General features: G+C 46.0%; 1 protein-coding gene across 2 annotated transcripts in view; it reads left to right on the plus strand.

The window, feature by feature from the left end:
- The window catches only part of LOC147432325 (uncharacterized), an 80,094-nt gene that overhangs the window by 39,749 nt on the left and 16,499 nt on the right, over positions 1 to 23,846 (plus strand). For both annotated transcript variants that reach the window (XR_015185551.1, XM_086492309.1), the window contains exon 5: positions 15,851 to 15,920. Coding sequence is in view for 1 of the 2 variants with exons in the window: in XM_086492309.1 (XP_086348435.1) it covers positions 15,851 to 15,920 (70 nt within the window). In the remaining variant the exon portion in view is untranslated. The remainder of the gene's footprint in view (positions 1 to 15,850; positions 15,921 to 23,846) is intronic.

The raw sequence follows: 23,846 nt of genomic DNA on the forward strand, positions 1-23,846 counted from the left end.
CTCTTTTCCCGACTTGGAGGATGCTTGCTTTCGAGTCCACGTTCTCTTTCTAGCAGCCGGAGGCACTGAGGCTCTGGATACAGCGGTAGGTTTCTCCTTTCCGTTGTGCGGCAGGGATCCTATAGAGTGGACCTTGCACACAGTTCTTGATTGGCTCCAGGTCAGGCCATTTAGTTCTCACACCACACAGGGGACTTGGGGGTGACAGATCTGGTACAGGCACTTTGGCCTCTAGCCAAGTTTAGTGTGACGCCACCGGATGCAGCAGGTTGGAGGCACTTTGTGGTCCATTTGTTTGCTGACACTCAGACCCCCCCTTGCTATGTATTTGTACATCAGGATTCTTGGACAAAGGATGTAGCCCTACGAGTTGCACTCTCGGCCTGGGCTTGGGCTTGGGTGGGACAGTCACTTTAGACGCGTTTTGTCTAGAGGTCTCTCGGATGCGGATTACTCCCCATCCAAATTGGCCTCAAATATAGCGAGGTTGGCTGCTGCTGCAGCATCTGTTTTTTCTCACCGACTCCATGAGGATCGTTTCATGGAATGTGCACGGATAAGGAGGGCTCCCGTTTCAGCGTCAGAGAGGTCGGTTGCATCAGGAGCTTCAACGATGCCTTGTGGGTGGTGAGATGATATTCTTATGCTACAAGAGCATCATCTTTGTGAGAGCCGCATTAGACGATGTGGTAAGATTTTGCGTGGTCGCTATGAGACATTTTGGTCAGCTGCATTTGGACCTGGAGGTATCGAGGGAGGGGTATGTATGACTATTGCGGATACTTGGGAGCATGCCATTGTGGGCAGAGGTATTATTGTGCCAAGTAGAGCAGGTTCAGGGTTGCCTTATGGGTTTCCTGAACATATATGTGCCCAATGTAGCAAGTGCACGAGCAGAGTTTTGGTCTCATGTTTTTGAGTCTTTGCCGCATGCAGAGCAATGGTGTGTTGGGGGGGACTTCAACATGTTGGAGGACCCCTCTGACAGGATTGAAGGTGGCATGCTGCGGTGCACGGGGCTCAGGTTGCAGCTTGGGAGCGGCTATGTATGACTGTAAAGGTTTCTGATGTTTGGTAGCACTCAAGCTTTGTGAGACCCCCAGACAGCGTGTCTTTCTCTCGTTCAGACAATAGGGTAGGAGGAGTGAATCTATCTCGGATAGATTGCTTCTACACTCGTGACCACATTTGTGACAGGGGTGGGATCTGTTTGCATCCTAGCAAGGACTACTTTTTCCGACCATAAGCGAGTGATTCTCACCGTGACAATTAGACAAAGGAGGGGGGGTGCAATGCTACGCATCCCCAAGAGGATCTTGCTCGATTTAGAGCTTAGAGAGCGGGTGGAGGCACTTTGGACAGAGAGCGTGGATACGCAGGGCACCCCTGCTCGTAGAGTGGTTTCTGGACCAGTAGAGCTTAGTCGTTTCTTCCTTCAGGAGTCTGTAGCTCGCTTGGCTACAACCCGGGAGGAGGAGAAGCGTCTTCAACGGGGCATTGTTTCCTTGCAGAGGATGTAGGAGTAGCATCCAGACAGTCCTTGGTTGGAGGAGTAGATGCAGTAGTCTAGGTAGGAGTTGGCTAGCATTGAGGAGCGGCGTCATGAGTTTGCCTTTCACGGCAGGCATCTCAGTAGACCCAAATGGGTGACAAAGTTACTGGGAAGTTTTTTGAGACAGTGAGGCCACGCCATGCGCACACCAGTGTTAGTCAGTTGAGGAGACCCGACGGATAAGTTGCTTTAGAGCCTGACGATATGCGTGCAGTTGCTACTAACTTTTATCGTGATCTGTTGTCAGCCGAGCCTCAGTTAGAGCGCCAGGATGCATGCAAAGAGCAGATTTGGGCAAAACTGCCTTGTCTTGTTACCGAGGAGATGCGATAGAGATTTGAGCTTCCCCTCCAGCTAGAGGAGCTCCACGAGGCCCTCAGAGCACTCCCCCGAGATAGCTGTCCAGGGGAGGATGGGTTTACTCCTAGCTTTTTCTTGGAGTATTGGGACTTGCCTGGTTTAGATCTTTGTAGTGCATTCCAGTATGATTTTCACACTGGCGAGATGCCTGACAGCATGAGTGATGGCTTGATCTACTTGATTCCCAAGGAGGGAGGCTCCTTGGATAAGATTCGACAGTGGCGACCCATCCTCAACTCATCCTACAAAATTCTAGCAAAGGCTGTGAGCTTGAGGATCCAACCACTCCTAGAGAGCATTATACATGGGACCCAGACAGGTTTTGTCAAGGAGCGTAGTATCCTTGATAACATCTTCACTTTTGGGATGCGTCTACCCTCGCGCGTCTCTGAGGAGAGGATCTGGTGATACTCCTCGATTTTGAGAAGGCCTACGACAGAGTTGAGTGGGACTTCCTTGAGAGCACTCTACGCAGGATGGGTTTCTCAAATGCTTGGATCAGAGGTGTTTCAGCTCTCTACAGGTGTGCACACAGTTAGGTGCTCTTGGCAGGGGGAAGAGGGGAACGCTTCTTGCTCATGCGTTCTGTCAGACAGGGTTGCCCTCTTGCCCCCTTTCTCTTTCTGTTCTATGTTGAGGCGATGAGCAGATTTTTGACTTCTTGACAGGTTGGTTTGCGTGGTCTTGAGCTTCCTATTAGGGCAGATGAGCTTCTCGATGCTGAGTTTGTCGACAACTCAACCTTGTACTTGGAGGGCCAGGAGGCCAATCTGCACACATGTGATCAGGCTCTTTAGGTGTTCTATGGTGCATCTGGCGCACTGATCAACTGGAGGAAGACTGTAGCTTTCTGGGTTGGTAGTGCTCCTACGCCTGATTCGTCTCCAGGTGAGGTTTTTAGATGGATTCCCAGGGACTGGAGTTCGTTACTTGGGTTGACAGGTTGGCTTGGACTTGTCCCTTGAGCAGCAGACTGCTTCCCTCCTCCTGTCCATCAGGAGGAGGTTGTTGCATTAGAGTTCGGCACGGCTCTCTTTGGCAGGCAGAGTTGTAGTGGCCGACCAGGTGCTGTTGGCTACTATGCCTTGATTGATTTTCTGGAGCTCCTGTATCTGCCAGCTAGAGAGGTTGATCAAGAACTTTCTTTGGTGAGGGCACGGCACCTTGTTAGATCGGGCCAAAGTAGCCTGGCAAGTCATCACTCTACCATGTTCTCGGGGGGGTTGGGGATCATTGACCCAACGTAGCAGAGCAGAGCCCTTCTTGGGAAGTTTGTTGTCAGAGGATTGCTTTCAGGGAAGGAACCCTGGAAGGAGCTGTTGCTTCACCCTTGGAGCCCTTCCATCAGGTGGATCTTCACAGAGATGCGCAAAGTTAGTTTGAGCAGGAGGCTGGAGGATCGGTTTGCTGCGAGCCTGCTTCGGTCTTGGGAGCAGCTGAGGAGTGGCCTGGAGCAGCACCAGCCCACCTATACGGAGGAGCGTTTGAGACAACCCTTGTTTGTGAGAGGCGGAAGTGCAAAACAGACCTGGTGGCCTCTACACCAAGACTATGCACGATGGCCTCATCATGGGAGGTACACAATAGGGACACCACCTAGCAAGATATGCGGCTAGGACGCATACATATACACAATCAGACATGCCATTGAAAACAATTTCAAGATCAACGTCCAAGGTGTGGAATGGGGTGGTCGCAAAACAAGATGAGTGGAATGGTGAGTGAGTGAGAATGGGCTTGCTACTCATGCATGTAGTAAGGAAGATAATGAGATAAGGGAAACATGCAAGTATGCTCACTTCTCTTACTAGAGGTGGCGAATCCGCACACCTTAAGGTGCAAGTAGCAAGATGATAGGAATATGAGAGAGAGAGAGAGAGAGAGAGAGAGAGAGAGAGAGAGAGAGAGTATGGTGGCTAGTCCGTACACCTCAACATAAGCAAAATGGAAAGAACAAGCATAAATTATACTCACAATGAAGTGTATCCCAAACGACACAAGGTATGGCACCGAGATGGAGTGTGTTGATTGCTTGCAAAAGATGAATACAATAGGTAGCATAGGGCAAGAAGATGAGAAGGGGACGAGACCGTAGGATGCATAATGGAGGGATGGGAGTTGATGGCAAGGAATATCATGAGTGTATTTATCATTCTTCTTCTTGAAATCGTCCCTTCAGTCCTTCATTACAAGTGTGTGGAGATATGGATGGTGATGGTGTTGTGATTATGTGATTAGGGTTCATGCTACTAGCATGTAGCACAAGGGTGTGTATGTGTAGGTGTGTGGGTATGGGATAGTGTGTGTGTAGTGTGTCCCGTTTACAAAAGAGGAGGCGTCCTTTTATAGGCCAAGAGAGTGATTAGGAAAGAGATTATGAGCAAGAGGAATTATCGCAAAGTAAACTCAGTTAGAGGCATTCCCCCAATGAGAGAGCTCCGTGTGTCGTGCTTATTGACCAATTTTCTCCTAATCGCCTTCATCGTGGCGCAAGCTTTGTCTCCATGCCACCTTCCATAGCTTGAGTCCAAGAGTTTTCTAATAATATTTGAGATTATCTTGAAAAAATAAGAAAAAATACAGCAAGAATGGAGAGAAACCTATAAGAAATTGTGTGTGTGTGGAGTTAGATAACCATGACTTCTTCCCAAGTGGACAGATAGGCTCCACCATTTCGGTCGTATCTCCCAAACCGTAGCTTCAAAAACTATAAAAAAAATAGGGACCGGAAAATCAGCTCAATGCCTACAACTTTGCGGTTGAAAACTTTTTAAAATTCGGAATGAAAAAAATATCACAAAAATATGTGTGTCTTTTCCCTTCCAAAAGTCTTCCGGGTGGTCCCCTCTTGACTTCATTTGCAAGCCTTGTGTGCACAAGTGAATTAGGCTTGAATTTGATAATATTTTGTTGACTCCAACTCCATAATGCATAAGATTCTCCTTCCTTTCACTATTGAATTTTACTCTTCACCTATAGTGATCGTCGGGTAGAATCGGCATCCAATGAAATTTTCTTTTTCATAGGGTTTGTTCCTACCTACATCTTATTTCCGAGATCCAAATGTGTCAAAACCATAGCTATGTACAAAATAAATACATAGATTTTTTTTTTTTGGGTGATTTTCATGCATTAGGTCCTTCCTTCTCTTAGGGTCCTTGAAGCCTTGCTACCCAAGCGCATACCGAGAGAGAAATGAAACAAAATTTGAAAAACGGCCCTTATTAGCCCTCCCCTTAAAGCTAGAGGCATTTATGTCTCTAGCTCTGCACTTGATTCTTCTTCAGTTGAAGTGGAGGAGTCTCCCTCAGGGATTTCCATCATAGGTGCTTGATCAAACCTCATAAAGTAATGCTTCAGCCTCCATCTATTGATACGTGTTTTGTGGAGCTTACCATTTACATGCATCAATCGGTAACTGCTATTGTTGTAGCACTTTCTAATGACAAATGGCCCCTCCCATCTGTGTGAAAACTTTATATCCTTCCTTGTGTCAAACCTGTTACCATACCTTTGGACCAACTTATCTTTCTTGTTGATACCTTTTGCCCTAAGTCCCTTGTTGAAGGTAAATCGACGTTCTTGTGCCTGTGCTGCATAATAGTTGATAGCATCTTCTCTGTTTAGTTGAAGCCTCTCTAGATCAAGAATGTGGTTGTGAAGATGAGCATCAGGGCGTTCCATCTACCTAGCTAGCAATTTGAGACTAGCCAATTGAACTTCAATGGGTAAAATGGCCTCCTTATCATACACCAAGTGATATGGTGTGAATCCAAGGGATGTGCGAAATGAAGTGCGATAAGCCCAAAGTGTAGCCATAAGATGCTTGTTCCAATCACTTATGTGATTGTTTGCATGTGTAGCCATAAGATGCTTGTTCCAATCACTTATGTGATTGTTTACATGTGTAGTGACGATCTTACAGATCATACCATTTACCTTTTTCACCAAACCGTTGCATTTTGGGTGGTAGGAAGTTTAGTGTGGTTGTGAGATGCCCAGCTTCTCCATTAGCTCCTCTACGAGGTCTCTTCTAAAACCTGGTCCCTTGTCAGAAATTATTTCAAGAGGAGTGCCAAAACGGCAAAAAATGTTTTCAAATACAAACTTAGCCACTTCTTTAGCTGTAATCAGGGTGGTAGAAGTTGCTTCAACCCACCTGGTCATGTAGTCCACACCCATGATGATATACAATTTACCTCATTGGCTCCTTGGCAAAGGCCCAATAGCATCAATTCTTCATTTATCAAATGGTCCATAAGAGATTATAGAGTCTGTGGCTCATATGTGAGCCTCCTATACCTTCTGACACTCTTTGCATGTTTTGCACCAGTGATGCATATCTCTTTGTAAACTAGGCCACACAAACCCGGCTTGTAGAACCTTCCTAGTGGTGATGTCAAGTGCAAAGTGTCCTCCACAAACACCATCATGGCAACTTGAAATTATTTCTGTGATTTCTCTAGAGAGAGGTACATACCTAAGAATTTAATCCTTACCCTTGCAGTAGAGGTCGTCATTGATAAGGCGGTATTTTGTTGCCTTCCGCACAAGCCACCGCTTTTGGCCCTTAGTAAGATCTTTAGGATACTCTCCTGTGTCCAAGAAACTCATAATGTCAGGCATAGCATCGCTACCTTGGAAGAGAGGTAGCTTCAACTTGATAGCACCCACCACTAGAACATCTTGTAGCTTCTCTCTAGCTAGACCATCTGCTTCTTGATTTTCTGCGCGAGGGACATGATGTAATTGTACAACTTGAAACTTCTCTAAAAGTTCCTTAACTTTGTGCAAATGGCCTAGCAAGCTATGATTTTTACAAGCCCAAGTTTCTTGTATTTGTTTTATTAAAAGCATGGCATCACCAAATACATTTAACTGTTGAATACCTTGTGTCACACACCACTCTAACCCAAGAGTTAAGGCTGCATATTCTGCTTCATTGTTGAAGTGGAAATCCAAGAGATGCCCAATGAAGAATACCTTTTCCCTTTGTTCGTTGAAGACGACAATGCCCGCTGCAGCTTTGTTCACTGTCCTCTTATAGGCTCCATCAAAGAAAAGAGAGTGAGCCCTCTCTAGCTTAGGGGCTTCCAACACAGGTGTTACTTCTTTGTTACTTGTCTTAATCTTCAGCTTCTTTTTATAGTGACTGTCACTTGTCTTGATCTTTAGCTTCTTTTTTATAGTGGCGATGAGTGAGAATGCCTGCTAGACTGGCTCTTGTGGAGTTTCCCACATGCATTGTGTAGTCAAACTCTTGCAACCTTGTGAGCCATTTGGAAATCCTAGAAGAAACATCCATGTGCTGCATTACATAAGGAAATAAATCTTCCATTGTTAAGATTATGAATGGTTCAGACAATAAATAAGAGCGAAATTTGGTGGTAGCAAACATTAATGCAAGCACCATGTGCTCCACTACTGTGTATCCCTTTTCTGATGGAGTCATCATGCGACTAGAGAAGTAGATAGGACGCATGAAAGAAGTTTGAGGATCCTTTTGTATCAATACCGCTCCAAGTGTGTCATTGCCTACACTAGGGTTTATATAAAACGGCTCGTCCCACTTTGGAGATGCAAGGGTGGGAAGTGAGGCTAGAATTTGTTTTACCTCCTTGAACTGTTGTTCATTTTCTTCACTCCAAGTGAAGAACTCTTCATGGGTAACTTGTTGTAAAGGGAGAACCACTTGAGAGAGCAGGTGAATGGACCTACTCAAATACCTCATCTTTGAAGAAAAGAGACCAACTGCTTTGTTGTGGTAGGAGAGGGCAAAGCCACCAAGGCTTGAACCTTACTTGGGTCCGCTTCAATGCCCTTGGCAGAGATCACATGGCCAAGAAGAGTATCCTTGCTTTTACCAATGTGGCATTTCTCCACGTTGAGTTGGCCACCCAAAGCTTGCAACCTGGCTAGACCTTCATAAACTTTCTCCAAATGAAGAGAGCGGGAGCTATAGATACAAAAGTCATCAATGAAAACACGGATTGGTTCTCCAAAGAATGGTTGAAAAACAAATGTCACATAGCGTTGAAAGGTGGTTGGAGCATTGTTGAGACCAAAAGGTATAACTTTGTAAGCAAAACATTCCCATGGTGTGATGAAGGTTGTCTTTTTTTGATCTTCTTCAACGATGCTAATTTGGAAGTAGCCCGAGTAGCCATCACATACCGTGTAGCGCTCATGTCCTGCTATCTCATTAAGAATTTCGTCTTGAAAAGAAAGAGGAAAATGGTCCCTCTTTGTGGCTGCATTAAGAGGCTTGTAATCAACACAAACCCTCCACTTACCATTCTTCTTTGGTGTGATACCATTGGAGAAACCCACTTTGAGTCTTCAACATGATAGATGAAACCTGCTTCTAGCAGTTTCCTTACCTCTTTGTACAAATTCCAGTGCCGACCCACTTCCTATCTACGGGTGAAACTACCGTTCACATTGGCCATACAATGTCCGACCATTTGCAACTTCAAAAAGAGGGTCTCAAAAATTAAATAAAAATCATTGGAAAGAAACCAACAAGTAAGGTTAGCAGTTGCTACATCCTCGTGACATACCCCCCTCTTGAACTGATGATCTTGTGTTGCTAGCACTCTTTTATCATCGCATGTATCCGCAAGAAAGGTCGTCACACATAGATACAAATGACTTAATGAGACCTTCATACTTTTGTCATTTCCATCTATTACACGGAATTCATATGTACATTTGATGTGCTAGTTCTATCATTATCCCTCTTTTGCACACGTTGGGTTGGGGCATGAATAGGTTGGAACCCAAAGACCTCAAGGTAAAGTTGCAATACATTTGGTGAGTTTGACATTTATGCTCTTCCATCCACTTTGCATGTATAGGTGGATAGTTCTTGAACTTCACCACATAGCATTTTGCAACCCGTCCCTTAACTTTTTACCTGTGCAAGAGGCTCTTGCCTCTGCAAACGAGCATAATTCCGCAACACTGTGGCGTACTATCCACGACCAAGTAAGCTCAAATTTCAAGATGATTTACCAATGCGTCCAAGAATCAAAGCAATCGCCTCAGAGAATCGACGAGCAGCGTGCCACCTGGCAGACCCACATCACTCCCGCAGGAGATCTAGTGGCCAATCTACCACTTTGAGACCTCTCCCTATCTCATCTTGGTTCGTACTTGCAAACCCTAAAAATGCAGTAGAAAATCAGTCCTAATTTGACCACTTTTTGGTAGGGCGAACATGCGGAATTTCCTGTTTGTCATGTGCAAAGGAACCCTCTTCCATAATGCCCTTCTCTTTGTCCGCCATAGTATAATCCCGCGTTCCTGTACTCTGTGTCTCTACCCAAAACAACCGAGGCTCACTCTTTGAGGAAAAAGTGATTGATATCCCGGCAATGGAACCATGAAATCGGCCCTTGGGGCGGTCGGATTTGCACCCAAAATTCTTTACTTTAGACACCCACAGAAAGAACGTGCAAAGGGAATCTCCAACGGGAACTAACTTTTAAGCACACAGACGGCTCGGAAGCTAGAATGGTCCGAGCAGACGCGGACAACCTGTAGGCCCCAAAATTGGCACCCTTCCGGTATTTCTTTATACTTTGAGAGGGTGAATTACAAAGTAGAGTCCTGGGAATCCTTTACCAATATCCCGCTAGATACCACCTGTTTTGGCCAAATTTCGGCAGCATAACAACCCCAAAACTTGCGGGAAACCAATTCCCTTGTCGGAACTCTCTTCCACTAGTATAAACCCTCTCATTCCTGCCCAAAAACAGTAAATTTCAGCACGCTGTGGTTACTGGTTTTTGCCGTGTTTTCACCCCAAACAGTCCCTTAACAGTCCTCTGCCAGTGGGGCACTATTCCCAATGGTTCTAGCGTCCGTATGGCTGAAACGCAATCAATTTACAGCGCATACACAGCGCTGAAAACGCACCTGTACGGTGACCCTCACCAGTGCTTGCTTTGGAGTAGCAGTTAGCTACCCCTGTTCCTGCTCAAGGAGGCTCTTGCCTCAGCACAAAAGCATGAAACCTAGTTGGCACTCATGCATACAATTTCCCCGCATTGGGCTACCCGCTTAAAAATCTCTTAACTGGTGTATCAGTTGACTCTTGCCTCAGCACAAAAGCATGAAACCACATAGTTGTACATCAGTCAAATGAAGAGGTCTCTTGTGGGGCATCACATAACTGCACGTAGGGGAGAGAGAGAGCAGTGTGATGTGTGGAGGTCATCACTCCTAGCACTACTGTACATAGAGAGGAAAGCAAGCACTCCATAGCTCTTAACTTGTGAGACAGGTTCTCAATGAAGCATCCCCCCACCATAAATCGAGCGCCTCCTCTTCTGCCCTCGACCTGTAATGCATGTGTGAACAAATAGATGCAAAAGGGGAAGATTTCCATCGTTGCCCCAAAACCTGTGTATCGCTGAAAACGCAACAAAACAGCCCTGTAAACACGCATCTGATGCCTTCCAATGCTGAAAATGAGCTCCTTGGTCCTAGGTAAAGTCATGGGAAGCTCAAAAATGGAGAGAAATGGTTGAAAATCACAGTTATCAGCTTCCAAAAGTGCTTCAAAAAGTCAGTTACAAGTTCTGTTCTCCCAAACTTGGTAAATTGGCCAAAAAGTGCCACTTGGCACTCATGCATGCAATTTTCCCACATTGGGCTTCTTGCTTAAAAATCTCTCATTTGGTGCATCAGTTGACTTTGCAGCAGAGTAATAAAATGTTCCCCTTGTCATTATGAAGCTAATGACGCGAATAGATTTCGTGGCCCAAAATAGCAATTCCCTAAATTTTAGGGGATGCTTGCATTGGACTCCCATTGGTCATCTGACCATCAATCCTCATTGGGACCGCATCCAAAAGTGCAATGTGGCCCAACTGTCGGATACTTTCTGTTTGTGATCCCACCTTGACTTTATGCCTTTTATTGAGTTCACTTCCTAGTATCCACCAACTTGCTAAAGTCGACGGGGGGACCTACATGATCTTGCACTGAGCCTAGACATCCTCTTACTATACAAATTCTAGTGCCGACCCACTTCCCGTCTGCGGGTGAAACTACCGTTCACATTGGCCATACAATGTTCGACCATTTGCAACTTCAAAAAGAGGGTCTCAAAAATTAAATAAAAATCATTGGAAAGAAACCAACATGTAAGGTTAGCAGTTGCCACGTCCTCGTGACATAACCGCCTCTTGAAATCGCAAACGTCCTCGATTGCATACCGTAAATACATGCCACTGATGATCTTGTGTTGTTAGCACTCTTTTATCATCGCATGTATCCGCAAGAAAGGTCGTAACACATAGAGAGAAATGACTTAATGAGACCGTCATACTTTTGTCATTTCCATCTATTACACTGAATTCATATGTACATTTGATGTGCTAGTTCTATCATTATCCCTCCTTTGCACACGTTGGGTTGGGGCATAAATAGGTTGGAACCCAAAGGCCTCAAGGTAAAGCTGCAATACATTTGGCGACTCTGACAATTCATGCTCTTCCATCCACTTTGCATCCATAGGTGGATACTTCTTGAACTTCCCCACATAGCATTTTGCAACCTGTCCCTTAAACTTTTGACCTATGCAAGAGGATCTTGCCTCTGCAAACCAACATAATTCCGCAACACTGTAGCGTACTACCTAAGACCAAGTTCAAATTTCAAGATGATTTACCAATGCGTCAAAGAATCCAAGCAATCGCCTCAGAGAATCGGCTAGCAGCGTGCCACTTGGCAGACCCACATCACTCCCGTAGGAGATCTAGTGGCCAATCTACCACCGTGAAACCTCTCCCTATCTCATCTTGGTTCATACTTGCAAACCCTAAAGACGCAGCAGAAAATCAGCCCTAATTTGACCAATTTTTGGTAGGGCGAACATGCGGAATATTGTCCTGTGAAGAGGAACCCTCTTCCATAATGCCCTTCCCTTTGTTGGCCATAGTATGATCCCGCGTTCCTGTACTCTGTGTCTCTACTCAAAACAACCGAGGCTCACTCTTTGAGGAAAAAGTGATTGATATCCTGGCAATGGAACCATGAAACCAGCCCATGGGGCGATCGATTTGGCTTTCACCCGAAATTGTTTACTTCAGACACAGAGACAGAGAACGTGCAAAAGGAACGTGCGATGGGAATTAACTTTTAAGCACACACACGGCTCGGAAGCTAGAATGCTCCGAGTAGACTCCGACAACCTGTAGGCCCCAAAATTGGCTCCCTTTTAGTATTTTTGTATACTTTGAGAGGGTAAATTATAGGAATCCTTTACCAGTATCCCGCTAGATACCACGTGTTTTGGCCATATTTCGGCAGCATAACAACCCCAAAACTTGCGGGAAACCAATTTCCTTGCCGGAACTCTCTTCCATTGGTATAAACCCTCTGATTCTTGCCCAAAAACAGTAAATTCAGCACGCTGTGGCTACTGGTTTTTGCCCTGTTTTCAGCCCCAAACAGTCCCCTAATAGTCCTCTGCCAGTGGGGCACTATTCCCAATGGTTCTGGCGTCCGTACGGCTGAAAGACAATCAATTTACAACGCATACACAACGCTGAAAATGCACCTGTACGGTGAAGTTATGACCCTCACCGGTGCTTGCTTTGGAGTAGCAGTTAGCTATCCATGTTCCTGCTCAAGGAGGCTCTTGCCTCAGCACAAAAGCATGAAACCTAGTTGGCACTCATGCATGCAATTTCTCCGCATTGGGCTACCCGCTTAAAAATCTCTTAACTGGTGCATCAGTTGACTCTTGCCTCGGCACAAAAGCATGAAACCACACAGTTGTACATCAGTCAAATAAAAGCACTCCATAGCTCTCAACCTGTGATAGGTTCTCAATGAAGTATCCCCCCACCATAAATCGAGCGTCCCCTCTTCTGCCCTCGACCTGTAATGCATGTGTGAACAAATAGATGCAAAAGGGGAAGATTTCCATGGCTGCCCCAAAACCTGGGTATTGCTGAAAATGTAGCAAAACAGCCCTGTAAACACGCACCTGATGCCTTCCAATGCTGAAAATGAGCTCCCTGGTCCTAGATAAAGTCATGGGAAGCTCAAAAATGGAGAGAAATGGCTGAAAATCACAGTTTTCAGCCTCCAAAATTGCTTCAAAAAGTCAGTTACGAGTTCTGTTCTCCCAAACTTGATAAATTGGCCAAAAAGTGCCACTTGGCACTCATGTATGCAATTTCGCCACATTGGGCTTCTTGCTTAAAAATCTCTCATTTGGTGCATCAGTTGACTTTGCAGCAGAGTAATAAAATGTTCCCCTTGTCATTTTGAAGCTAATGACGCGAATAGATTTCGTGGCCCAAAATAGCAATTCCCTAAATTTTAGGGAATGCTTCCGTTGGACTCTCATTGGTCATCTGACCATCTATCCTCATTGGGAGCTCATCCAAAAGTGCAATATGGCCCAATTGTCGGATACTTTCTGTTGGTGATCTCACCTTGACTTTATGCCTTTATTGAGTTCACTTCCTAGTATCCACCAACTTGCTAAGTACGATGGGGGGACCTACATGATCTTGCACTGAGCCTAGAGATCCTCTTACTATACAAATTCTAGTGCCGACGCACTTCCCGTTTGCGGGTGAAACTACCGTTCCCATTGGCCATACAATGTCCGACCATTTGCAACTTCAAAAAGAGGGTCTCAAAAATTAAATAAAAATCATTGGAAAGAAACCAACAACTAAGGTTAGTAGTTGGCACGTCCTCGTAACAGTGAGTGAGAATGGGCTTCCTACTCATGCATGTAGTAAGGAAGATAATGAGGTAAGGGAAACATGTAAGTAAACTCACTTCTCATATCAGAGGTGGCGAATCCGCACACCTTAAGGTGCAAGTAGCAAGATGATAGGAATATGAGAGAGAGAGAGAGAGAGAGAGAGAGTATGGTGGCGAGTCCGCATACTTTAAGATACGCAAAATGGAAAGAACAAGCACAAACCATACTCACAATGAAGTGTATCCAAAACGACACAAGGTACGACACCAAGATGGACTGTGTTGATTGCTTGCAAAAGATGAATACAATAGGTAGCATAGACCAAGAAGATGAGAAGGAGACAAGACCGTAGGATGTATAATGGAGGGATTGGCGTTGATGGCGAGGAATATTATGAGTGTATCCATCATTCTTCTTCTTGAAATCGTCCCTTCAGTCCTTCATTACAAGTATATGGTGCTCATTTTGTGCATGGTGATGGCATAGTTACATGGGACTGCGGGTCGGGGTCGGGAACGGGGACGGGGACGGGACGGCAAAAGTCAAGAAACGGGGACGGGGTCAGAACGCCAAAAAAAAAGAAGAGTTTTTTTGGCATTTTTGACCTACACACATGCCACACATATAGAGCATCACTTTGACCACAAACACTAAATAGACCAAAGAGCACGAGTCATATAGGCGCAAATGTGCTAATAAAACATTGATGGATACAAAATGAAAAGTGCATGCCACAAGGGCTCAAAAAGGACTTTGGACAAGCCTGGAGCGCCCGTAGGTAGACCGTAGACGGCGTAGAGTCTATATATTAGACGGTAGAGAGGAGAGCCTTCATTGAACTTGAGAGAAGATGAGGCCCAAGGGTGCTTTTATAGCCTCCCAAGGACCAAAGTCCCCCCAAAAAACTAGACGTTGGCTGCATTTTCTGTTAAAAACGGTGATTTTTTTCAAGTTTCAAATTTTTGCCGGTTCCCGTCCGTCCTCGGTCCGCGGCAGCTTCCGACCCTGCTAGTCGGATGAATTTCCGGCCGTTCCCTGCCGTTCCCCTCCGTCCCTGGCCCGATTACGGCCGTTAGGCGTCCCTAGGCCCCATCCCCTGCGTATGTGTAACTATGGGTGATGGTGATGGTGGTGATTATGTGATTAGGGTTCATGCTACTAGCATGTAGCACAAGGGTGTGTATGTGTAGGTGTGTGGGTATGGGATAGTGTGTGTGTGTGTAGTGTGTCCCGTCTACAAAAGAGGTCTCCTTTTATAGGCCAAGAGAGTGATTAGGAAAAAGATTATGAGCAAGAGGAGTTATCGCAAAGTAAACTCAGTTAGAGGCATTCCCCCAATGAGAGAGCTCCGTGTTCGTGCTTATGACCAATTTCCTCCTAATCGCCTTCATCATGGCGCGAGCTTTGTCTCCATGCCACTTTCCATAGCTTGAGTCCAAGAGTTTCCTTATAATATTTGAGATAATCTTGACAAAATAAGAGAAAATATAGCAATAATGGAGAGAAACCTATAAGAAATTGTGTGTGTGGAGTTGGATAACGATGACTTCTTCCCAAGTGGACAGATAGGCTCCACCATTTCGTCCATATCTCCCAAACCGTAGCTCCAAAAACTATAAAAAAAATAGGGGCCGAAAGATCATCTCAACGCCTACAACTTTGTTGTTGAAAACTTTTTAAAATTCGGAATTTAAAAAATAGAGAAAAATATCACAAAAATATGTGTCTGTCTTTTCCCTTCCAAAAGTCTTCCAGGTGGTCCGCTCTTGACTTCATGTGCAAGCCTTGTGTCCACAAATGAATTAGGCTTGAATTTGATAATATTTTGTTGACTCCAACTCCATAATGTATAAGATTCTGTTCCCTTTCACTATTGACTTTTACTCGTCACCTGTCAAAGTACTGAGAAACTTCAGCGGTTGTTGGTCTCCCTTAGATTTGGAAGATATCTGTTAACGCTTTGTTTTTTGTTTCTCAGTTTCTTCCCTTTCTTTTAAACAGAGCTTTGATGCAACAAGTGTAAGGGGTTGACCATACTGGTGTTTGTAGTGTTGGAGTTGATGTGGCTGGCTAGCAAATTTCTTGCCTTTATCCACAGAAACTTGTTGTGATTTGGGGTTGTTTATAAAGAGGAATGGTAATCAAATGCTGTAAGCATTTGCTTGCAGAAAACTAATGTATTTTTGTTTTCAATAATACAGGCAAAGGCAAACAGTCTGAAGATAGCATCACATATTACAATTGATGCAGGGAAGACACAGATTGCTCCAAGTAAGAAATCTTTAACTTTGTATGGTTTTCCCCTTGTTGACTGTGCGTAAGTCTCACATTATCCTTTATGTTAGTCTGTGCAAGGAGGGCTTGAAGGAGAAGCGACTCTGAATTACTTACCTTTTGGTCTGCACTGTTCTGCCTGTTTGCAACCTTTGGAAACCTCACTACTGGAAATATACAGCCATGTTGTCCAAAAGCTTAAAAAAGTAAAAGCAGACACAAGCTCTCATCTTTCACCATGAAAAGCTGTTTAGCAGTGTTAGCACCCAGCACAAAGCAAGCCGTAGCATACAAAATGTCAAGAACAATAAGCAAACTGTCAAGGTGGCTAAAGCAAAATGGATTCAGTTTGGAGAAGTGCATTGCCTATTTAAGAGCTGTACTACTCCCACCCTCAATATCGAAGGGACCTTTGTCCACTGGTGGCACCTTGACTATGATAAATCAGAGCTTCTCCATACTTTGGTAGTGTGTGGAGGCTTCAGCTGGTTCTTTTAGAGCATCACAGCAAAGCCTCAATCTCCTTTTATGCGCACAACTATTCAATACATCATGATATGGAGCTGTATTAGTTGTCTTTGCCCTGATACTTTATATGGGTATACAGTTGTAAGTCTCTGAGGGTGGTTGCATCTTTAAGAAAAAAGAAGAAAATACAGAAAATGAATCTCCTACAGATAGACATCCTGAAGCCACAATCCCAGGATAATATGCACAAAGTTACTAGTTCACATCAGAGTGGTGATCCACAAAGTCCATAAAATATACAATGAAACATAGTAAGACTATTTCTTGCTTTTTAATCTCTCTAAATTCCCAACGTATACTGAGAGGTGGAAAATTCTCCCAATATTAAGTGGTATGTAGGGCCAAAGGAATCTCATCCCTTGTTGAGGGAAGAGCACTAGCGTCCATATGACCAGCCCACACCCTAGCTTGAGTGTCTGCGCAAGCCTCTGCCGAGGGTCTTTATTCCAGGGCCTACACCGATCAGGCACTCCTCACGCGCCCTCGTCACTATATGGCACGGGGTCCCTTAGCAGGAGGGATCTAGGGCCGAAATTAGGTGGTGCAGAGTGACTAAGATCTCTGCTGTCTGGTCGAACGTGTACACCTGCCATGCCCACACACCTACGCACGATAGCGTGGTGGTAATGCTTTTCGGTGGGAACTATATGGTCCCAGGTTCAACCATGTGTGACTCGAGTGTGGTGACCTGGGAGTGAATCAGGGCTGCCATTTTTGGCTCCTAGTTCACCCTAGTCCAACGTGGCAATCGGATGACGGAGATCAAAGCCGTGCGGCACCGTCTAATTTGGGCCGTGGATCCCTCATGAAGGGGACCCCGGGCCATATAGTGATGAGGCTCACGCGCCCATCCTGATGTCTAGCGACATATACACACCCCCCTTGTCACGGGGACGTGGCAACTGTTAACTATGTCACGAGGACGTGGCAACTGCTAACTTTAGTTGTTGGTTTCTTTCCAATGGGTTTTGTTCTATTTTTGAGACCCTCTTCTTGAAGTAGCAAACGGTCGGACATTGTATGGCCAATGTGAACGGTAGTTTCACCTGCAGATGGATAGTGGTCGGCATTGGAATTCGTATGGTAAGAGGATGTCTAGGCTCAGAGCAAGATCATATAGGTCCCCCCGTCGCACTTAGCAAGTTGGTGGATACTAGGAAGTGAACTCAATAAAGGCATAAAGTCAAGGTGGGACTACCAACAGAAAGTATCCGACAGTTGGGCCACATTGCACTTTTGGATGCGGTCCCAATGAGGATAGATGGTCAGATGACCACAGGGAGCCCAATGGAATCATTTCCTAAAATTTAGGGAACTCCTATTTTGGGCCGTGAAATGTGTTTGCGTCATTACTTCTGGCATGACTAGGGGAACACTTCACAACTCTGTCGCGAAGTCAACTGGGCAACTGGTCAGGAGATTTTTAAGCTGCGAACCCGAAACGGGAAAATGCTTGTAAATGCGCCAAGTGTCAAATTTTCATGCACTTTCCCCTTACAGAAAAAAGGGCGCTGATTTTTGATGCTGGGAGAGGCCTCATTCACTCTCTGTCACACAGGTTAAGAGCTATGGAGTGCTTCCTTTCCCTCTTATGTACATTGCGGTGCCAGGAGTGATGCCCTGCACGCTACACACTGCTCTCCCTCTCCCTTATGAGCAATATGTTATGCCCCACTAGTGGGCTTTTCATTTGACCAATATATAGTTATGTGGGTTCATGCGCGATTGCCAAGGCAAGAGCCTCTTGCACAGGTACTGGATTAGCTAGCGGCTAATCCCCCGCAGGTATAGGTGAATTCGGAGAGGTTTCACGTCAGAAATCTCGTTCGATTCAAAGGGCAAGTAGCCCTACAGGTGCGGGAGCTCGAGGTCTTGCTACAGATGCGACCGTCACACGAAACGGAGCCCAAAAAAGGGAATTACAGCCTGCTGTGTATTTTTGCAGGTTTAGGGTTTCGGCCCTAAACGGACCCTAATACGCTCAAGAGGTTCGGGGACGCGAAGGGACCGCTGTACGGGTGAACTGGCGCATTTTCGGGGCAGAAAACAGAGAATTCAGCGTGCTGCAGATTCTCGCCTGGTTTTGCAAAGTGTCCGTATGGGTCGGGAAAGTCACCTATTGCTTGGGGATACTAACCGTGAAGCGTCCTAGTGCAGTTATGCTGTCGAAATCGGGCAAGAACAGGTGTTTCTTAGCCTAGATTGTGCGGGGCAGCTTGTAGGAGATCACAGGTTTTTTTCCCACTGTTAAAGAATAAAGAAATACCGAAAGGGGCGCCAATTTTGGGGCCTACAGGTTGTCGGCGTTTGCTCGGAGCGTTCTAGCTTCCGAGCCGTGTGTGTACTTAGGTGTTAATCCCCGTTACAGGTTACCTTTGCAAAGTGCTCTGTGTGTGTTTAAAGTAAAGAATATCGGGTGAAAGCCAACGCCTACCGCCCCACGGGCCGGTTTCACCCCCCCCCCCCCCCCCCCCCCCCCCCCCCCCCCCCCCCCCCCCCCCATGTTGAATTGATGTCCTCAACAATCTCTTCAGGTATAATACCAGGGAATCAACTCTTCAACGATCCCATTGACTCCCAGTCGTAGTTGACTCTAGTCTATGTTTCCACTTGATCAGATACTCTAAACAAGAGGTTCGATGAGACCACTGTACCCTTTTGGTCGAGGACCAACTAGGGTTCAAGTGGGAAATATCGTGCAATATCTATCAAAGTCCTACATGTAGTCGAAGCGTGAAGAGAGAGAGAGAGAAAATGAAATGTTATATTAACGTCTTCAAAAGGCCAAAGTGACCTATGAGAGCAGAAAGTTACAATGTGGTGGATCTGATACAAAGTCAGAGTAACAAGAGTAACAAGATGACAAAAATGACAGTAATGACAAAATGACAAAATAAAATACTATGGAATCCTGAACTGCTAGGTGTGAACTAGGCAGCTAAACAACTAGCTGGGATAGTTAGATCACAGGAGATCCAGCATTGGTCGCTGGCGGATCTCATCAATCTCCTCCATGGTCAGTAGTCTGACCGGGCATCATGCATGTCGAGCCAAAATGATCTGAATCCTCTGATGCAGCCTCCATCGAGGCTGTGGGGAGAGAGAGAGAGAGAGAGAGAGAGAGAGAGAGAGAGAGAGAGAGAGAGAGAGAGAGAGAGAGAGAGATATGAAATGAAATGGTATATTAACGTCTTCAAAAGGCCCAAGTGACCTATGAGATCAAGCTGTCACAACATAGTGAATTTGATACCATGTCCGGAGGGAGATCATCCGCACTCTGGACGTCGAGAAAGTATGGCTCAAATCCTCTTCTGTAATCTCCGTCGATGTTGTGTAGCTCCTCTCTTCAGTCGCGGTTGTCTAGATCTCCCTAGCTCCAATGCTCGGTCTATGAGAATGCCAGTAGTGGTAGTATGAGTGCAGGCAAAGCTCTGCAATGCTGGCTATTCCTCTGGGTGTCCAATATCTAGTGTAAAGAAATCTGTAGTTTGTCTCTGGGACTCTCTCTCTCTAGCTCTCCTTAGTAAAGTGTCTCTATGCCTGTGTAACTCAAGTAGATACAATCCAAGACATCTCTGATCCTCATAACTCATGACCCTAGATAGAGGCCCAAAACCCTCTCTGGATAGACAATGGAAACAGCCTCGTATCTCATCGTACACTGTGCAATGGCATATGTAATGTAACTCTGTCTTTGGCTCTAGATGGCATAAGTGGCATATCTTGCTATCTGTTGGTATCCTTGTCACGGGGACGTGGCAGCTGTTAACTATGTCACGAGGATGTGGCAACTGCTAACTTTAGTTGCTGGTTTCTTTCCAATGGGTTTTTTTTTTGAGACCCTCTTCTTGAAGTAGCAAACGGTCGGACATTGTATGGCCAATGTGAATGGTAGTTTCACCTGCAGATGGATAGTGGTCGGCACTGGAATTCGTATGGTAAGAGGATGTCTAGGCTCAGAGCAAGATCATATAGGTCCCCCCGTCGCACTTAGCAAGTTGGTGGATACTAGGAAGTGAACTCAATAAAGGCATAAAGTCAAGGTGTGACTCCCAACAGAAAGTATCTGACAGTTGGGCCACATTGCACTTTTGAATGCGGTCCCAATGAGGATAGATGGTCAAATGACCAGTGGGAGCCCAACGGAATCATTTCCTAAAATTTAGGAAACTGCTATTTTGGGCCGTGAAATGTGTTCGCGTCATTACCACCAGTATGACTAGGGGAACAATTTACAACTCTGCCGCGAAGTCAACTGAGCAACCAATCAGGAGATTTTTAGGCGGCAAATCCGAAGCGGGAAATGTTTGTAAATGCGCCAAGTGGCACATTTCTGTGCACTTGCCTCATGCATCAAGAAGTGGCGCTGAATTTATAGCTGGGAGGCTCATTTTTGAGTTTCCTGCCACACCTTACAAGTTAAGAGCTATGGAGTGCTTCCTTTCCCTCTATGTACAGTGTGGTGCCAGGAGTGATGCCCTGCACGCTACACACTGCTCTCTCTCTCTCTCCCTTACGTGCAGTTATGTGAACCACAAGAGGGATTTTCATTTGACTGATGTACAGTTGTGTGGGTTCATGCGCGATTGCCGAGGCAAGAGCCTCTTGCACAGGTAGTGGGTTAGCTAGTGGCTAATCCCCCGCAGGTACGAGTGAATTCGGAGAGGTTTCACGTGAGAAATCTCGTCGGATTCAAAGGGCAAGCAGCCCTACAAGTGCGGGAGCTCGAGGTCTTGATACAGATGCGACCGGCACGCGAAACGGAGCCCAAAACAGGGAATTACGGTCTGCTGTGTTTTTTTGCAGGTTTAGGGTTTTGGCCCTAAACAGACCCTAATACCCCCAGGAGGTTCGGGGACGCGAGGGGACCGCTGTAGAGGTGATCTGGCGCATTTTGGGGGCAGAAAACAGAGAATTCAGCGTGCTGCAGATTCTCGCCAGGTTTTGCAAAGTGTTCGTATGCGTCGGGAAAGTCATCTATTGCGTGGGGATACTGACTGTGAAGCGTCCTAGTATAGTTATGTTGCCGAAATCGGGCCAGAATAGGTGTTTCTCAGCCTGAATTATGCGGGGCAGCTCGTAGGAGATCACAGGTTGTATGCCCTCTGTTGGGGCCTACAGGTTGTCGGCGTCTGCTGGAGCATTCTAGCTTACGAGCCGTGTGTGCGCTTAAGTGTTAATTCTTGTCACAGGTTTCCTTTGCACGTTCTCTCTGTGTGTGTCTCAAGTAAAGAATTTCGGGTGAAAGTCAATGCCTACCGCCCCACGGGCCGGTTTCAATCCCTCTGAATCTGCTAGTCTCAATCTCAAGCTGATGTGAGGATGTGCGTATCTGGCCAATGGCACAATGCAAACCATGAGAAAGATGTGTGTCCATATAGCTAGCTCGAATCACAAACCCATCCCCTGTGAGGTGGAGAAGATGCTCTCTATAGAAAGCCATCTTCGTGCCCAACTCCTGTATTGGCTCTATCCATGTCCTCCTCGTGTCAAGATGGATCAAATCCTGACGAATGAGTTTAGTAATCTCCACCCGAGTCAGAGACATCAAGGGTGCCTGTAGAGAGTACTGAAAAGGAGGCAGCTTGTCCATGGTGAAGCCATGTGTCTGAAACCATTATGTCATCTGTGCGTACCAGCATGATGTACATTGTATCCCCCTGTAGAGCTAACTGTTTGGAGGACCCTAGGGCCAACCTGGCATATCTATCTCTGGTAGTATCCCATAGGTTGTGTACAAAGGAGACTGGTCTGGTAAGCGCCTCAATCTCCATAGGGGGGAAAGCTAACTCCGCTCGAATGATATCATGCGGTACGGAGGCCTTTGCTCTAATCAGCTAAGAGATCATAGATACCAAGGGCCTCTCCATACGTCTCCAGCCTTCCTGGCCTACAGAAGGTCCCCAAACTTGCACCCCATATAGCAAGGTAGAGGCAACCAAAGTATCAAAGAGCCATAACTTTGTCCTGGGTTCCTGGAATTGAACCCGCGAACACATCCTCTCCAATCCTCCCAAAGCCGCATAAGCTCTAGTCAGTCTAGTCTGTGCTACTCTTCTTAAAGAAAATCTCGGCCCAGTAAAGACTACCCCCAGGTAAGTGTATGCATCTGTATACTCCACAATCTCCTGACCATACGTGAAAGTAGGTGCTGATCTCCTGATCCACTGTGGTGTGGTGTTAAACATCATAACCTTGGTTTTACCAAGGTTTACACACAATCCACTGTCCTCTGCAACTGTGTAATGCCTCGAGATGTCGTTGCATACCCTCTGGTGAGTCAGATATCAACACAATATCATCAGCATATAACAACAATGGGATCCACGTCCCTGCCAGCTGGGCACCTCTGTCACCCTCTCTGTCATTGTAATCATACACCTCATCAACATACATACCAAATAGAGTAGGAGACAATGGGCAGCCCTGTTTCACCCCAATAGTAGAGTGAACTAGATCAGATACCCCTTCCGGAGTGCGTACATGTCCCATCACCGATGTGCATAAATCCATAATCCCCCAAATCAACTCTATGGGCACCCCCATCTCCTGCAGTCTGCGCATCAATCGAGCTCTTGGTACCATGTCAAATGCTTTGCGGAAATCCATAAAGCTACAATAAATCCGCCTCCCATGTGACCTGCCCTCCTCAATGATGGCTCTGAGTGTCAGAATATGATCAAGAGTGGAGAAACCCCTCTTGAAACCGGCTTGACCCTTTGCTCGTACACCCTCACCCTCTGCCCAATCACTCAAGTGCTGCTCAAGAATGGATGCATACGACCGTCCCAATGTGTGTCCGACCATAATAGTGCGGTAGTTCCCAGGCTCTGTAGGATCACTTGCCTTGGAGATAGGCACAATAGTAGAGAACCTCCAAGTCTCAGGTAACCCCTCACACATGGCACGATTGAACAACATTGCAAGAACCTCCATCAACATATCCCTAGCATGTATAGAGTGCTCCGCTACTAGACCGTCATGATCATATGTCCTCCCGGTTCTCATCTTGTCAATGGCCCTCTGTACCATCCGAGTGGTAAAGAAGGTGCTCAACGCTCGTAGCTGGGCATGGCTCTATAAGGTCTGGAAGGGGTTCCTATCGAGGAACCGTATATAACAATGTCGCATATTGGCCCCACACATCAGGTGAAGTAATCACTGGGGGAGGGGATTGCTCATGAAAGAGTTGCCATGCCTCTCTTGAGTCCCTACTCAATTACATCCTCGCTCCATCTGAGCCAGGTTAGCTCGCTTCTTTCGTCGCACAAGGCGCCGGGAAGCAATCCGAGATGTCTGGAAGTGATGACTCCTAAAAGAAAATCCCTTTGAAGCTGGGATCTCTCTGCACTCCTCATCATACCAACTATTTTGGGGCATGCTCCCAGAATGTCG

The sequence above is a fragment of the Adiantum capillus-veneris genome, chromosome 20, assembly GCF_014529385.1.
Source record: "Adiantum capillus-veneris isolate H3 chromosome 20, ASM1452938v2, whole genome shotgun sequence".
Lineage (NCBI taxonomy): Eukaryota > Viridiplantae > Streptophyta > Polypodiopsida > Polypodiales > Pteridaceae > Adiantum > Adiantum capillus-veneris.